This window comes from Sinohyriopsis cumingii, chromosome 15, assembly GCF_028554795.1.
Source record: "Sinohyriopsis cumingii isolate HCF-2022 chromosome 15, ASM2855479v2, whole genome shotgun sequence".
NCBI lineage: Eukaryota > Metazoa > Mollusca > Bivalvia > Unionida > Unionidae > Sinohyriopsis > Sinohyriopsis cumingii.
Genome location: NC_142975.1, coordinates 114,480,487 through 114,497,480, shown reverse-complemented (window position 1 = coordinate 114,497,480; position 16,994 = coordinate 114,480,487). Strand labels below are relative to the sequence as shown.

At 36.5% G+C, this 16,994-nt stretch overlaps 1 protein-coding gene across 2 annotated transcripts in view; it reads left to right on the top strand.

The window, feature by feature from the left end:
• LOC149782526 (engulfment and cell motility protein 2-like) overlaps window positions 1–16,994 on the top strand; it is a 139,060-nt gene that overhangs the window by 98,042 nt on the left and 24,024 nt on the right. For both annotated transcript variants that reach the window (XM_089933956.1, XM_089933955.1), the window contains 5 exons: window positions 1,093–1,201; window positions 2,130–2,266; window positions 8,608–8,783; window positions 13,547–13,665; window positions 16,263–16,364. In XM_089933956.1, the coding sequence (XP_089790082.1) occupies window positions 1,093–1,201; window positions 2,130–2,266; window positions 8,608–8,783; window positions 13,547–13,665; window positions 16,263–16,364 (643 nt within the window). The remainder of the gene's footprint in view (window positions 1–1,092; window positions 1,202–2,129; window positions 2,267–8,607; window positions 8,784–13,546; window positions 13,666–16,262; window positions 16,365–16,994) is intronic.

The following is a 16,994-nucleotide window of genomic DNA, read 5'->3' as shown; positions in this document are numbered from 1 at the left end:
TTGTACATCAGTTGCCTCTCAACAATAGCTATTTTTAACTTTGCAAAAGACCAACAGTCAGGTTTCAACCAAAATTGGCACAGACCATTGGGACATAAAGGCCTTTTAATTTTGTCCAAATGATGTCAATCTGCCATCAAAAAAAGCTGCCATGACTTAAAACCAATAGACTGCTCCAGTGGCCTAAATGGTTAGAGCATCTGCCGCAAATGTAGGAGGTCATGTGTTTGAACCTTGACTTTTAGAGATGGTACTAGCAGCTGCCGTACTTGGTGCTCAGCATTAAGAGGTTAGTGTTAGGACTGGTCAGCCTTGTATCAAGATAATATGACTGGGTGGGACATGATGCTACATGTCTGCAGCATGATGCCTCAGTGCTAGACATCACTATAAACTGCCACACTGCAGATATTAAAGCTACGTTAAAAATCTAAATCACACACGCTTACACCAGTAAACCTTTATCCAGCTTCTTCTCCAAAACTGCTAAGCTGATTTTGATAATGATTTGACAGAACGTATCCTGGTCTAAAACCATTCAGGGTTGTACAAGCAACCATCAAATATGTCTGCTATTATCATAACTAAAAAAAACATGTTATCCTTCAACAATTGCTGTTTTTTCAGCTTCTTTAAAGACTATGCCCAGTTGCAACTAAATTTGGCACAGAGCATCTAGGCATAAAGACCTGTCAAATTTGTGTGGATGAGGCCATTCCACCCTTACTAAAAATATATATTTCAGTGACTTCTTCTGAAAAAAACAAAAAAATATCATGATATGAGGACCTTTATTATTTGTCAAATAAATGAAGAACTGACATCCTTTGTGACCATCATTATTAACAGTGGTTTCATGTTGTCCTAAAAAAACAATGGTGGCTGTGATACAGTCACTTGTTGCCATGGTTTCAGGTTGTCCCTGAGAACAGTGGTGACCATGATACAGATAATTACTTTTTGCTATGGTTTCAGGTTCTTGAGAATAGCAGGCACACTAATGCTGATAATAACCTGTTGCTATGTTTTCATGTTGTCCTTGTAAAAAGTTATTTCATTGACTTAGATAATAACCTGCCACTATGATTTCAGGTTGTCCTTGAGAACAGTGGTCGCAGTGATGAACATGACTGTCCTTTTGTGCAGGGAAGCATACAGTTGACCAAAGTACTGTGTGATATGCTTAAGATTGGAGAGCAGCGTAAGTTGCCTTTTTTATTTTCCACATTTTACAGAATGCCCAGAAGTGAAGCATTTGCTACTACCATCCCAATAAATTCTGCTTTATAAAGAAGCTAGAAAACTTCTTTCCAAATATGTGAAATTCAAAAAGGTTGTCTGACTACCTCCAAAAGGAAAATTGCTCAAGGATTAGAAACTAATCTATGCCCGAGATTCATCAGTTCTCCCAGCGAATATCTTTGACCCTGTTGCTTATACATTCATCATACTGGTTATGAGCACATGTCCAGAGAAGTACATTATCATGGTATGAAAGACCTACACTTGGTTTGTCATCATCATCTCTCATTATTGATCACCTTGAGTATGGACAAATGGAAAAGTCTAAACAAAAACTTGTGCAGGCAAATTTTGCTGTCTTTACCAGCTTCATTTTCGTTCACCTCATAACTTTTGCTAAACCAGCTTGTCCAGGAAGACAATTTCTTTCATATTTGAAACATTATTGATTTTTCTAATCCTCTTTTCAGTTGAAACAGATTTCAAGGTGATAAGTTAACTATACATTGAAAAAATCCTGAAATGTTATTTATGTTTTCATTGGTTTTATTCATCTCTATGTTTTTTCTTCATCATTTGCTTCCATTTTATAAGATATGCATCCAGGTTTTGTAATTTCTTTGTTTTGTAAGCTTTGGCAAACAAAATATTAAAATATTCAGCCAGATCCAAAAAATTTCATATAAATTATACACAGAATTAGTATAATATTTTGATCTTCATTTGGTATGATAAAATGATTTTTGTAATGTATATGAAACTTAGATTTTAACTGTAGCATAAGTTCAGAAGCTCTATTCATTACATTTTATACTATGTTGTGATATTACGTAAATATAACTGAGAGTTGTATAAACTGTTATTTGATCTATGTTTTCTCTTTTCAGCTTGGGAGGAGGAGCAGACATACTACCCCATGTTGTTGTCTGTTGAACGGCCTTTGGAGGAATTTTTTTCCATCTGCATCCAAGTGTTAAACAAAACATGGAGGGATATGAGGGCCTCAATACTTGATTTACAGAAGGTATTACTGTCTTTCCTGATTTTGGCAGGCCATAGATGCCACTTTGATGGCAGTGTCAGCAACGATGGCATCATTGTCTTCCCGTGTATGACAAGCCATAGATACCACTTTGATGGCAGTATCAGCAATGATGGCATCATTGTCTTCCCATTTATGATAAGCCATAGCTACCACTTTGATGGCAGTGTCAGTGATGATGGAATCGTTGTCTTCCCTTGTATGATAAGCCATAATGTATGATAAGCCATAGCTACCACTTTGATGGCAGCATCAGCAATGATGGCATTGTTGTCTTCCAATGTATGCTAAGCCAGAGATACCACTTTGATGGCAGTGTCAGCAATGATGGCATTGTTGTCTTCCCATGTATGATAAGCCATAGATACCACTTTGATGGCAGTGTCAGCAATGATGGCATTGTTGTCTTCCCATGTATGATAAGCCATAGGTACCACTTTGTTGGCAGTGTCAGCAATGATGGCATCATCGTCTTCCCGTGTATGATAAGCCATATATACCACTTTGATGGCAGCATCAGCAATGATGGCGTCATTGTCTTCCCATGTATGATAAGCCATATATACCACTTTGATGGCAGTGTCAGCAACGATGGCATCATTCTTTTCCCGTGTATGACAAGCCATAGATACTACCACTTTGATGGCAGTGTCAGCAACGATGGCATCATTGTCTTCCCGTGTATGACAAGCCATAGATACCACTTTGATGGCATTGTGGCAGTGTCAGCAATGATGGCATCATTGTCTTCCTGTGTATCACAAGCCATAGATACCACTTTGATGGCAGTGTCAGCAATGATGGCATCATTGTCTTCCCATGTATGATAAGCCATAGATACCACTTTGATGGCAGTGTTAGCAATGATGGCATCATTGTCTTCCCGTGAATGACAAGCCATAGATACCACTTTGATGGCAGTGTCAACAATGATGGCATCATTGTCTTTCCATGTATGACAAACCATAGATACCACTTTGATGGCGGTGTCAGCAATGATCGCATCGTTGTCTTCCTGTGGATGACAATCCATAGATACCACTTTGATGGCAGTGTCAGCAATGATGACATCATTGTCTTCCCATGTATGACAAGCCATAGATACCACTTTGATGGCAGTGTCAACAATGATGGCATCATTGTCTTCCCATGTATGACAAGCCATAGATACCACTTTGATGGCAGTGTCAGCAATGATGGCATCATTGTCTTCCCATGTATGATAAGCCATAGATACCACTTTGATGGCAGTGTCAGCAATGATGGCATCATTGTCTTCCCGTGTATGACAAGCCATAGATACCACTTTGATGGCAGTGTCAGCAATGATGGCATCATTGTCTTCCCATGTATGACAAGCCATAGATACCACTTTGATGTCAGCAATGATGGTAACAACAGCAATGTTAAAGTTTCATGTGAAAGATTTTTGGAGTCACATAACTTCTTGATTAGTGACTGTATTCAGCTGCATTTTTGAAATAATATTACTATATGTAGTAAATTTGTAATGTCTTTGGAATTCCTGCTAGTAGAATCTTAAAGCCATTTCACAGGTGGGGCCCTGAGTGGCCGAGTGGTCTAAAGCGCTCACCGTTACGGATCACTGCCATCTCACCTCTGTATGCGTGAGTTCGAGTCTTGGATTCGGCTAATGTGGTTATGTGAGAAAGCTTGCCAGTAGCTTCTCGTGGGTCGGTGGTTCTTTCCGGTGGTTTCCTGGGTTCTTCCTCCACCATTAATACTGGCTGCCATGTATAGCCTATCTTGTGCTGAAAAATGGCATTAAACCCTACAACAACAACAACCATTTCACAGGTAAGGCACTGTTCCACAGAATGCTTATCAAATATTTACTTTGCACTATTTAGTATCTAGTCCATCTTTCATTGTACAGTCTTCCTAGACCATTTGGTGTGCAGATAATGATTCATTGTTCAGTTACTTCCCCTATCTAGACACTCAGGCTGTTTGAATTTCATAAAACACACACAAAAGAACTTAGCATTGTTTAGGTAAAATAAATATTGCACACTGCTGGTAGATTTGTACCTCTTTTTTAATTGTCTTTTTCATAAACTGCTGTGCTGCTCCTTTATTTGTTGTAAAAGAATGTTTACACTAAATTGTAGTCGATGAAGTTTACCTTTAAAAATTAGTTTACTTTATAAAGGGAAGCTATAACTCCTTCAAAATTTTGTTCAAATAGTAAGCCAGAATCAGAACTAAATCTAAATAAATGAGGTCTATTTGGTTTTACTTTACAGTTATAATTTTGGTAAATTTCATGAGGTTCAAGCTCATAACAATATAAAAAATCTATGCTCCAATCATGTGCATGTACATACTAGAAATCTTAGCTCCCTTTGAATATGCTATGAGCTGTCCACTTTGGAAGTCCATTTTTCTCTACCAGTATGGTCATGCAGAATCAAACATTGCATAAGATCCATTTTTAGCCCTACTGGTCATAGCTTATTGGATGGCATGTTGTTGAACATCTGTGCATCCATTAGCATATGTTTGATTATAACTACTCCTCCCAAATTAATTTAAAGATCGTCATGAAACTTTGTACACGTATACATATATGGACATGCAGTATGGCCACCATAGCTGCTATATTGGAAATCTTGTTATCACTATTTCTCTTGAATACATGATCATGTCAGCATTGTGTTTTCACTTAAAGACTTGTAATGTCTGATTGGTCCTGTGTGTGTGTGTGTGTGTGTGTGTGTGTGTGTGTGTGTGTGTGATTTAGATTTTTAATGTAGCTTTAACAATTTTCCAGTCATGTCACTATGATGTCTGCAGTGTGGCAGTTTAAAGTGATGTGTAGCACTGGGGCATCATGCTATCCTGACACCAAGCCGACCAGTCCTAAAACTAACCTCTTAATGCTGAGCGCCTAGCAAGGCAGCTGTTAGTACCATTTTTATAAGTCTTTGGTATGACTCTGCCAGGGTTCAAACCTGCATTTGAGGCCGATGCTCTAACCACTAGGCCACTAGAGTGGTTGGTCCTGAATGAAGATGCTGCCTATTGGATATGCAGTTTGCAATATGGCCACCATGACAGCCATCTTAAATAATCTTGTTATCACTGTTCTACTTGAATTGAAAGTCATATTGACTTAGGGCTCTCACCAGAAGACTTTTTATAATGTCAAGTTGATTCTAAATGAAAATGGTGCTGCTCAGACAGCAGCTGTCTTGAAAATGCTATTGCTACTTCTCCTCGATGGGAAGACTTGCCAGCATGAGGTTTATATATATATATATATATATATATTGAGAGATATGATGTAGGTGTAATTTGCTTTGTAGAGAGAGATAACCAAGTAAAAAAGACAATTTGTTTTCTTTCTCATTTATACATATATATAAATCTGTACAGGATGTCAAACTTAAAGATATAAGGTATCTTTCTAAAATATGAAAGAAAGTGGACATCTCATTGATTTATGGGTTTTCTTTTCTGCCAATAGAATGGCAGTCCCCTCAAGAGACTCTTGCTGAGATTGCTTTAGTCCTCAAATGTAAGCTGCAATTAGCCACCAGGAAGTACATTCCATGAAAACTGATGTTGTATTTATTAGTTTAAGTAGCCACTTCCCCCCATAATGGCATGCCAGAATTAAGATAGGTATGTTCATTATGGATATTTTTATGAAGGTTTATCTTTAGATGGGTCCAATATACTTTTATTAAGGTATGTAATATTACTCTTTAGAATATGGTATAAGTTTTCACCTTTTTTAAGGATTTTACTATTTTTATACCTTTAACTTTAATTAGGTTATGAATTTTTGCATCATCTTGTATCTTTTGTCTGTAAGGAATATATATTATTTTAGTCAGACTAGTTTTTGTTCCTACAGTTTGCAGTACTTTTACTTGGAACAATACATATATATATATATATATATATATATATATATATATATATATATATATACACACACACCTCCCCCTCGACACAACGGTGTCCACAAACATAGATGAGGGCATGAGTTACCTCCAAAAATTTAAAACAATGCTCACACATCGAGAAAACCACGGGGGGGGGGGGATAGGGAACTGTGGGCTGTTTAATGACTGAATCCTCATTTTACAATACCATTTCTAATAATGTTTAATAACATGCTTTTTCTAATGAAGTTGTTTGTTATTTTTTTTAAATAACATTTATTTTTAAAATGTCCAACATGTGAAACATTGTTTCTACTAGTTTCAACAACCATCACTTATACGCGAAAACATCTGTGCATTACATCACTGCTTTTTGTTTTGCTGATTAGTCTGGTTCCTGGATTAGTATTTAATCATATAGTGTCAAGTTGGGAGTCAAAGCAGCAGGGAACTAGACTAAATGTTGATGCACCGTCAAACAAGAATTTTTGTTTTCTTAAAAAACTGGTGACATTTATCTTGTGAGACAATCATCTACTTCAAAACTGAATTTTTTTATTGTTCAATTAGGACAATATTGATGTCACAATTTCATTGGAAGCAATAGTGAAACTTCTTATCATCCCTGAGTATTTCTCTAATTGCCAGTTCAGGAATTCTCTGAAACTTGCTTGCCCACAATGGTCCGTATCTCAGAAACCAAGCTCTTTATTTTAGGAAGTATTCATTTTGCTTGGTTGCCTTGCTATCTTTGATCACAGTTATGAATGAGTCGGTTAGTTTAAGGTAGTTTAATTATGTTATGTACTCAATAACATTTATAACAATGTTCGATTGATCAACTGAAATGAGTTCATCCGATGTGCAATTGTGGCTGCTAGATTTTAAGTATGTAGGAATTGCATGCCTTTTAGCATTAACTTTTCTTTTATTCCATGTCCTTTATTTGAGTCAAAAGATGCAATTAACATGATAATACAAAGGAGGCCAGCTTTTAATTCAGTGCAGCAATACAATAAATACTTCCACAAGTCAGTTATCAAAACACGATTGGCACTTAATTAGGTTTTCAGAGAAAGGCTTGTGGACGTAGTTGTTTTGGTAGATTGACACATTTTACATTTAAATACACATAGCATTTATGATGATTACACTTAAGAGGAACTAAAAGATAGAAATAAAACACAAATTTCACTAAATAAAAATTATTTACTTGGCATTTAAATATTAATGTACAGCATACACTAGGCGTAACATTTTCATTGCTCAAAATTTCCTTGAATATCTTTAATTATGGTACACTAAGAATGTTGTTTGGAAAGAAACGGTAACCAATTATATGACTTCTGATTAAAAGTTGATAATTTCAAAATGTTGATTAAAATTTCCAAATCCTATCTACCGTTTTCAACCATTAAATGAGCGACATATCAACCTTTCAGTTACCAATTTTGATCGCAATTTTCTTCAAGTTCAAGAAATATAGATGAATTTTTTCATATTTTCTGGTTTAAAAAATGGCATCCACACCCGACCCCGCGTTATAAGCAGGTTTGAAAGTTTTGAAAGTTTTCAGGGCATAAGTTATTGAGGGAGTGGTGTGTGTGTAGGGGTGTGGGGCTGAGTGGTCTAAAGCGCTCTTCGTTATGGATCACTACCATCTCGCCTCTGTCTGCATGGGTTCGAGTTTCAGATTTGGCTAATGTGGGTATGAGAGAAAGCTTGCCAGTAGCTTCTCATGGGTTGGTGGTTCTTTCTGGGGTTTTCCCGGATTCTTCCTCCACCATTAATACTGGCCGCCATGTATAGCCTATCATGTGCTGATAAATGGTGTTAAACCCAACAACAACAACATGTGTGTGTGTGTGTGTGTTGGTTGATTAGTATGTCAGTTTTGCCATTAAAAATCTAAATCACACATACACACGTTTTATTTATGAATGTACTTCATTTAACATTCATAAAACTTAGCTGTGTTTTGAATTTTATTGTTACATATTATTTATCAATTTGTGGAAAGTGTAACAAGGGAGTATATTACATAGAATACAAAACACCATACATAAATTTGTTACAACTTTGGGAAAAGAAGCTGTATGATATGTTTAGTATTCAGACCAGCCTATGCCAAACTGTTTCCTCCTTTGAAAATTGTTTGTTATATGTATGTGTAGTAAATTTTTAGATTTTGTTCTCAAGGTGGAATACTTTTTTTAATTCAGTTATTTTCCTCAGTCACTAACTGTTGTTAGCAATATGGTAATAATAATGGTTCTACATCTTATTAAAAGATTAAACACAATACATTGATCTTAGATAATACATTTAATTTAAGAACTGAGATAATGACTTTTGGTTTCAGTCAGATTGTAGGTTTTTTTCAATAAGTATTAGTCATTTTTATGATAGGTCATCCATGTTGTCAAGGAACAAGTGACTCGAGCTTTGGACAAACACCAGATGCCCAAGACCTTTGAAAGTTTCCGCCAGAAATTAAGCCAGCTGAATTACCATGAGATAAAGAAAATCTGGGATTCCGAAAGGATGGTCATAGATGAATTGGCAGCTCAGGCACAACCAATACTGTGAGTTCTTTATTAACTGGATTAACTAGGATTGTCTTTTCTTAAAAAGTCTTTTTATTGGCATAAAGATACAAGTCACAAACATGTTATATAGTATGCTAACATATATCATGTATCATACAAAGATGCATCACACAGTACACAAGCATATAACACATAATACATAAACATGTAACATATACAATTATATAATACATAAACGTGTAACACATTACACAAGCATACAATACATAATACAAAACATGTAATATTACACAAGCATATAATACATAATACATAAACATGTAACATATTACACAAGCTTATAATAATACATAAACATGTAACAATACACAAGCATATAATAATGCATAAACATGTAACATATTACACAAGCATATAATAATACATAAATATGTAACATATTACACAATCATATAATAAAACATAAACATGTAACATATTACACAAGCATATAATAATACATTAACATGTATTACATGATAAAAAACATTTAATACATTATATACAAACATTTAATATGTAATACACAAGCATATAATATATGATGCACAAACATGTAATACATAATACACAAGCATGTAATACACCTAGCCCCAGAACACTACAAGCCCTCAGGATTGCAAGGAATAACGCCCAGAAGACCGCCCGCCGCTGTGCCAACACCTACTGGCTGAACCTTTGCAACAGTATACAGACAGCTGCTGACACCGGGGATACAAGAGGAATGTATGAGGGTATCAAAAAGGCGACAGGCCCCCCCAGCTACAAGACCGCCCCCTCAAGTCCAAGGCGGGTGAAGTCATCACAGACCATGGGAAACAACTGCAGCGATAGGTTGAGCACTATCTCGAACTATATGCAACCCAAAACAATGTCACTGGAACTGCCCTGGGCACCATTCCAGACCTGCCTGTCATGGAGGAGCTAGACACACAGCCCACCCTGGAAGAGCTCGGAAAAACCATCGATTGCCTTGCCTGTGGGAAGGCTTCTGGAAGCGACGGCATTCCGCCTGAAGTCCTCAAGAGTGGAAAACCAGCACTACACCAGCCCCTACACACACTCCTCTGCCTTTGCTGGGAACAGGGATACATCCCACAGGACATGCGTGATGCCAACATCGTCACTTTGTACAAAAACAAAGGAGACTGTAGCAACTGCAACAACTATCGGGGCATCTCCCTCCTCAGCATCATCGGAAAGGCTTTCGCCCGTGTTGCCTTGGCGCACTTGCAGATCCTAGCCTTCCGCGTCTACCCAGAGTCCCAGTGTGGATTTCGAGCCGGCAGGTCAACTGTAGACATGATCTTCTCACTACGTCAGCTGCAGGAGAAGTGTCGCGAGCAGCAGATGCCCCTCTACATTGCCTTCATAGACCTGACAAAGGCGTTTGACATGGTTAGTCGGAGTGGACTCTTCAGACTCCTGCAGAATATCGGCTGCCCCCCACGTCTGCTTGCTGTCATTATGTCGTTCCACGAGAACATGCACAGCACAGTGTGCTTCAATGGCGCAACATCTGAAGCATTCCCAGTAATTAGCGGAGTCGAACAAGGCTGTGTCCTTGCACTGACGCTCTTTGCCATCTTCTTCTCCATGCTTCTCCAGTACGCATTCAAGGACTGCAGCGAGGGAGTGTACATCCATACCAGGGCTGACGGCAAGCTGTTCAACATCGCCCATCTCCGTGCTAAGACTAAAGTCACAGAGGTACTCATCCGTGAATTGCTCTTTGCCGATGATGCAGCCTTGACATCACACACGGAAGATGGACTTCAGCAGCTGGTATGCCACCTCTCCCATGCATGTAAGGAATTTGGACTGACCATCAGTTTGAAGAAAACGAATGTCATGGCACAGGACACAGACTCCCCTCCCTCTGTCTCCATCGATGGGTACAATTTGGAAGTTGTCGAGAACTTCACATACCTCAGGTCTAACATCTCCAGCTCACTCTTCATTGATTCTGAGGTGGGCGGCAGGATTGCCAAGGCAGCAGCAGTGATGGCCAGACTTAACCAGAGGGTCTGGAACAACCCCAACCTCACAGAGAAGACCAAACTGCGTGTCTACCAAGCCTGCTCAGCTTACTTCTCTACAGCAGCGAAACATGGACCACCTATGCAAGACACGAGGGGAAACTCAACAGCTTCCACCTGAGATGTCTGTGGCGCATTCTGCACATCCAGTGGCAGGACAAAGTACCCAACACAGAGGTTCTAGAACGCGCCAACATGAACAGCATGTTCTCCATACTCAGCGAGAGGCGCCTTCGGTGGCTCGGCCATGTCAAGAGAATGGACCCAGGTCGCATTCCCAAGGACCTGTTATATGGGGAGTTAGCAGAAGGTGCACAACCAACTGGACGACCACATCTGCGCTACAAAGATGTTTGCAAGAAGGATATGAAGACAGCAAACATCAATGTCAACGACTGGGAGAGCTGTGCAAACAACTGTTCCAGCTGTCGTCTTGCTCTCAGGCATTGAGTTCAAAACGCAGAGGAAAAGAGAAGAATAAAACAAGCTGAAAAGAGAGCTAAAAAGAAGGATAAGCAAAAGCGTACTTTGGAGCTACGCCATCGTCTCCCGTAGACGGACGGATGCCAAGAAGAATACATAAATATATCACATAAAACAAAAGCATATAATACAGAATACACAAACTTGTATTACATAATAAACATTTAATTAATTATATACAAACATGTAATACGTAATACACAAGCATATAATACATAATACACAAACATGTAACACATTACATAACCATATATTACATAACACACAAACATGTAATACATAATACATGAACATATTACACATATGACACAAGCATATAGTATACAATGCACAAACAATAATACATAATATATAAACATGCATAATACAAAGAAAATACACAAGCATATAATACATAATACACAAATATGTAACATATAATACAAAACCACGTAATAGATAATAAAAAATATTTAAAATAGTCATACGTGTAATACATAATGTGTGAACATGTACGTAATACACAAGCATGTCGTACATACGCAAACATTTAATAATATGCCAATAGGTAATGCATAAAATACAGACATGTCATACACACTACATAAACAAGTAATATAAAATGTACAACAACAAGTTGAGCAGGTCATAGTTCAAAGTCACTGTGACTGAAGAAATACAAATGGATTTCTCACACACACTTCGATTCTACAAAAGATACCTTGAACAGACATGGAGGAAGGCATGTACCAGAGACTAGAAATCTGTTACTATTTTGCTCACCTGTACAAATTAGAGGAGAACTATTTTACTACTCCAGGTAACAGTGTCTGCACAGGTAAAACCATATAATACTCTTTTACCTGGAACCATAGGATGCATTTTGAGGAGTTCTACACCCTCAGCTTAAAAATAGGTTACTGTGACCCATATTTTATATTATGCTACTTAGAATCTTAAAAATTGGTGAATGGACACATCTTAATAAGTTGTACATTCTCACAGTAAAATGAAGTCTCTGTGACCTATATTTGATGCTTCTATGACTTTGTTGAAATTTTGTGATTAAAATTAATATAATGGGTACTGTTTATGTTTCATTGTTTCAGATTGCTCTTGATGAGACACTGTCCAGTCTGATTGAGCACATTAGTTACCAAGTTTATACAGACTGTCTCTGCAGGGAACAGCCATGGAATAGACATTTTGCCTTAGCAAATAATGTCATTACAATGGACATGATCTTTAATGGTCTGGCATGTTTTAAGGAATCATTAATGTCAAATACAACAAAGTGTATCTTTAAATATTCTCATGCTCATAGAGAATGCTTGTGGTGTTTTAAAAATGTTCATTTTCAAGCATCAGTTACATGTTATTTTTGTTTTGAGAATATCTGTGTAAAGATAAGAGGTGAATAAAGAGGTGAGTAAAATTAATGTAGGACAAGAACAAATTCCAAGTTACTTGAAGTGATGTACAAGTATTCAAATTCAAAATTGATGGAACCGATCTGATCATGTGAAGTGCAGTGACAAACATGCTGCACTCAGAATTGATTGAACCGATCTGATCATGTGAAGTGCGGTGACAAACATGCTGCCGCTCTCATCAGGGATGGTATCTCACATAGCCATATACCAAAAGCAATTTCCTTAGTTGCAAAGTATGCTATTCTGCACAGAGAAAATATAAAGTGCAGAATTAAAAGAGTAGAAATGTGTATAATTAGCACAAGGAGGTCTTAAGGTCTCATGATCTAATGCTCTGTCCGTTTATCACACACACACAAACAAATATTTAAAAGATCTTTAAGATAATTCCCTTTCACACTGAAATTTGTAATTTGGCTCACGTATGCAGATTTATAATCCTTATGATTGTTGTCAGCAGAAATGTTTTGGATCATTTTGAAATTCTGGATTCATGGGTCGGTCCATCTATGATGGCCATCTTGAAAAGCCTGTTATCACTACTTCTCCTGGATGGATGTTTGTGAACATCGAATTTTCACTGGAAGAATGCATATGCACTATAGTTTGTCCTAAATGAAAATGGTGCCAGTCTTACATCCAATATGACTATCTTGAAAATCTTGGATTCCTGGAAATTCTTTTTGGCTAGTAGAGCATTAGTCTCTTCCAGGAACTCCTGTTTAAATTCTGCAAGTGTCGCTTACAACAGAATTCTTTAGAATTATCCAAGCTGGACATTTTTTTTACAGTAACATAATGTAAGTTGTATTTACATTAATTTCAGAGAACTGAGGGAGAAAATAAAGCCAGAAATTATGGAGTTGATTGCACTACAAAGGTTGAGTGTTTTAGAAGAGGGATCTAGATTTCCAAAGTTTGATTCCAGAGGCGTAAGGTCAAAAAGTAATTATTGACAATTTTCCATTGAACACTATATGCTTTGTAACCTTTATATAAAGGACATTCAGGAAACAACAACAATTTTATTATTTATGGAGATGATGGCCTTCAAATGCTGGTGAAAACAATTTCTGCATGTTAAAAAGAAAGGTTATAATTCGGGTAAATTTCCAGAGCTTTAAGCTTTCAGTATTAAACACAATGATGCCAAACAGTTTTCCAATCACATATTTGTGTGTGCTAACACTAAAAGAGCCAAACAGTTTTCCAGTCACATGTTTTTGTGTACTAACACTAAAAGTTAGATCTGATGGTCTGTGTTGAGAACTTTATATTTTGGAGTTTCGTTCTCTCTCCCAATTAGGCTGTGTGTGCCCAATGAAACACATGTAAGATCCTTTATGGAAACTTACTTAACCCAACAAGGTCAGTGATAATGACACACCAAGAATGCATGGTGGTAATTTCTGAGATATGTTCTAAGCAAATTTTACAAGTTGCTCCCCTTCTGCAAGACATATTTGGATCAAGGCACCATCATGTACTTAGAAGTAGCTATTTTCATGCATGACTGACCAAAATGAGGTTGTGCCTTTATAAAACATATGCTGCTGTTATGTTAAATATGGCAAAAACTTTAAAGGGTACATGTTTTCTTTTGTAAACAGGTGGTTTTTATTTGGAGGTGTCCACAGTTGGTTTCATTGTTCATAGATTAATTCAAAACCATTATTTGAAGTAAAAAAATGCAGTTGCTTGTATGCACTAAATGGTAAATACAGTATTTTCTGCATGTTTTCCAAAGATATTAAATTCTTTAATTAGGTGTCCAAAAACAAACAGTAAAGCAGTTGTCCCAACGCTCTGTAATGAACTTGACATCAGCAGTGCTGCCATGAAGTGAAACAAGCTTTTCTCTATCATTACATATAGGGTATTGAATAAAAACAGAAATTACTTGCCTATTTTTTGTCTCATTGATACATGTGCAAAAAATGCAGCTATACATGTATTAGAGCTGCAATTTTATCTGTATTTTCCAAGCAAACTGCCACATTAGTAATTTCTCCATCTGTTGTTTAATCCCTCTACTAATTAGTGATTGTTAAAATCTGCCTTACAAATGCACTTAAGCTTTAATTCTGTGCAAATAAAAAATGAAAAAGAAATAACTAGAAAGATTTCAGAATATTTGTTCTAAAGGTGTTTATGACAGAAAAATGCCTGTATATTTTGTATAGAGAGCAGAAATACCTGTATGAAGGTCAGTCTTTTAGCAACAAGAGTGAAAGTCTCATTAGGGCCTTGTGTTTTATGCATGTTTAGGAAGGGTACCAGTAAATAACACAAACAAATAGCAATATATGAGTCATTATGGCATAGATGATAATACAGTCAAATCTTTCCAAAGCAGTCAACCATGGAAAAGCAAAAGTCGTATACACGGGTTACCTCTATTTGCAAGTTTACCTTTCAACAAATACCATGGACTGAATACCAGCATTATTTATATTCATGTTAATAAAAATAATAATAATAACAATAACAACAACAACATTATTATTATTATTATCATTATTATTATTATTATTATCATTATTATTATTATTATTATTATTATTATTAATAATTTAATGAACAATTCAACAAAATAATTTTGCATATTCAAGAAAAATTCTGGATACATTAGAATACAAATATTCGAGGTCTTGAAAATAAAAAAATGAGTTGTAAAATCAAATAAAATCTGTATCTGTAATTGCAAAAATAGAAATCACCAAATTTTAACAGCCACATTTTCTGGACAAAATGCAGAATTTTACACCCTTAGAAATAACTTACTGTGTGGTAACCATTAGTTTTGGTAATTGGTCGCAATGTCATGATCAGTGACTTGATTCATTATGACTGATTGATTGTCAAATAAAACTGCTTAAGAACATGACATGATTATAACTACCAGAATTCCTATAAATAACTAACATTGGCTGGCAGCAGTCTAGTTACAGTCCACAATTATAAAATGCATGTATATGTTGTCTCCTGTATAAGTATTTCCCAAGAGATTACTCTATCCTGTAAATTAAAAAAATAATTCACTGATCTTTCTGATTGTATTGTAATCTTTTTATTGTGCACCATTGCAAACTGTAATTTCACTTCCAGTTGATAGCTTTCTTATGTTTGTAAAAACAGAAGACTGACTCTTTATTTGGTCAGCTTGCAATCTTAAATATTTATCAAATACATTTTGAGAAGTAACACCCATGGAAAAATTACATACTAAGTATAAATATGATGCCTGTCACTGTCAAAGTTATTCAAGTTTATGTATCAGATAGCTGTCATCATGAGAACTGTAGTTATTATTTGACAATGTATATTACTTTTCAGTTACATACACAAAAAATAGAGAAAGCTAACCCGAAGGTTTCATCTTTATGCTAAGGACTTCATCAGCAGACTGATGTGATCTCTACTCACTGTCAACATCGCTCAATGGAATGTAGAGCAATGTTAACAGATTGTCCCAGATATGTGGCAGGATGTGAATTTTTAGTTTTTTCAATGAAGATGAAAAGTTGTTAATTTCATTTCAGATAAATACCAGTTCTGGAGACTGTCACCAAACCACAAGGCTTTCCACTATGGAGACTGCAATGAAAATGATACCCCAAGCATAGAGCAACTTCAAAACAAAGGCATGTACAGTGTGTATGTGAATGATTCTGAGGGCTTGAACTTTATCTTGCCTGCAACGTTTATGCAAGACTAATGTATTACCCTTACAGTGACATTAACAATGTTCTTTGCATAGGTGTCAGTGTTGAGGTTCTGCATTCAGGTTTGATTTCTGAGAAATCGTTGCATTTAAGGTGGTGAAATTGACTGAGTGCAGTCACTTTGCAGAAAACTAGTAAAAGTTAAGGTGACCTACTTTTTGTTAAAATTAAGACTAGGGCTAAATTTACTGATCGTTAGAACTGCTCATTAATATGAGTTTTCTATCATCATCTATGGTTACCAAACTTTGTGGATTGCTTGCACTTGGGGTAAGGAAGAACCCTATTGATTACAGCATTAAGAGGTTAGTGTTAGAACTGGTCAGCCTGGTGTCAGGATAATGTGACTGGGTGGGACATCATGCTATGTGTCGGCGGCATGATGCCCCAGTGCTAGACATCACTATAAACTGACACACTGCAGACATCATATTGATATGACTAAATTGTTAAAGCTACATTAAAAATCCAAATCACACGCACACACACTAAAAGGATAGAAATGGTTTCTGCATGATAACTTCTCTGTCATCTGTGGTTAAAAAGCTG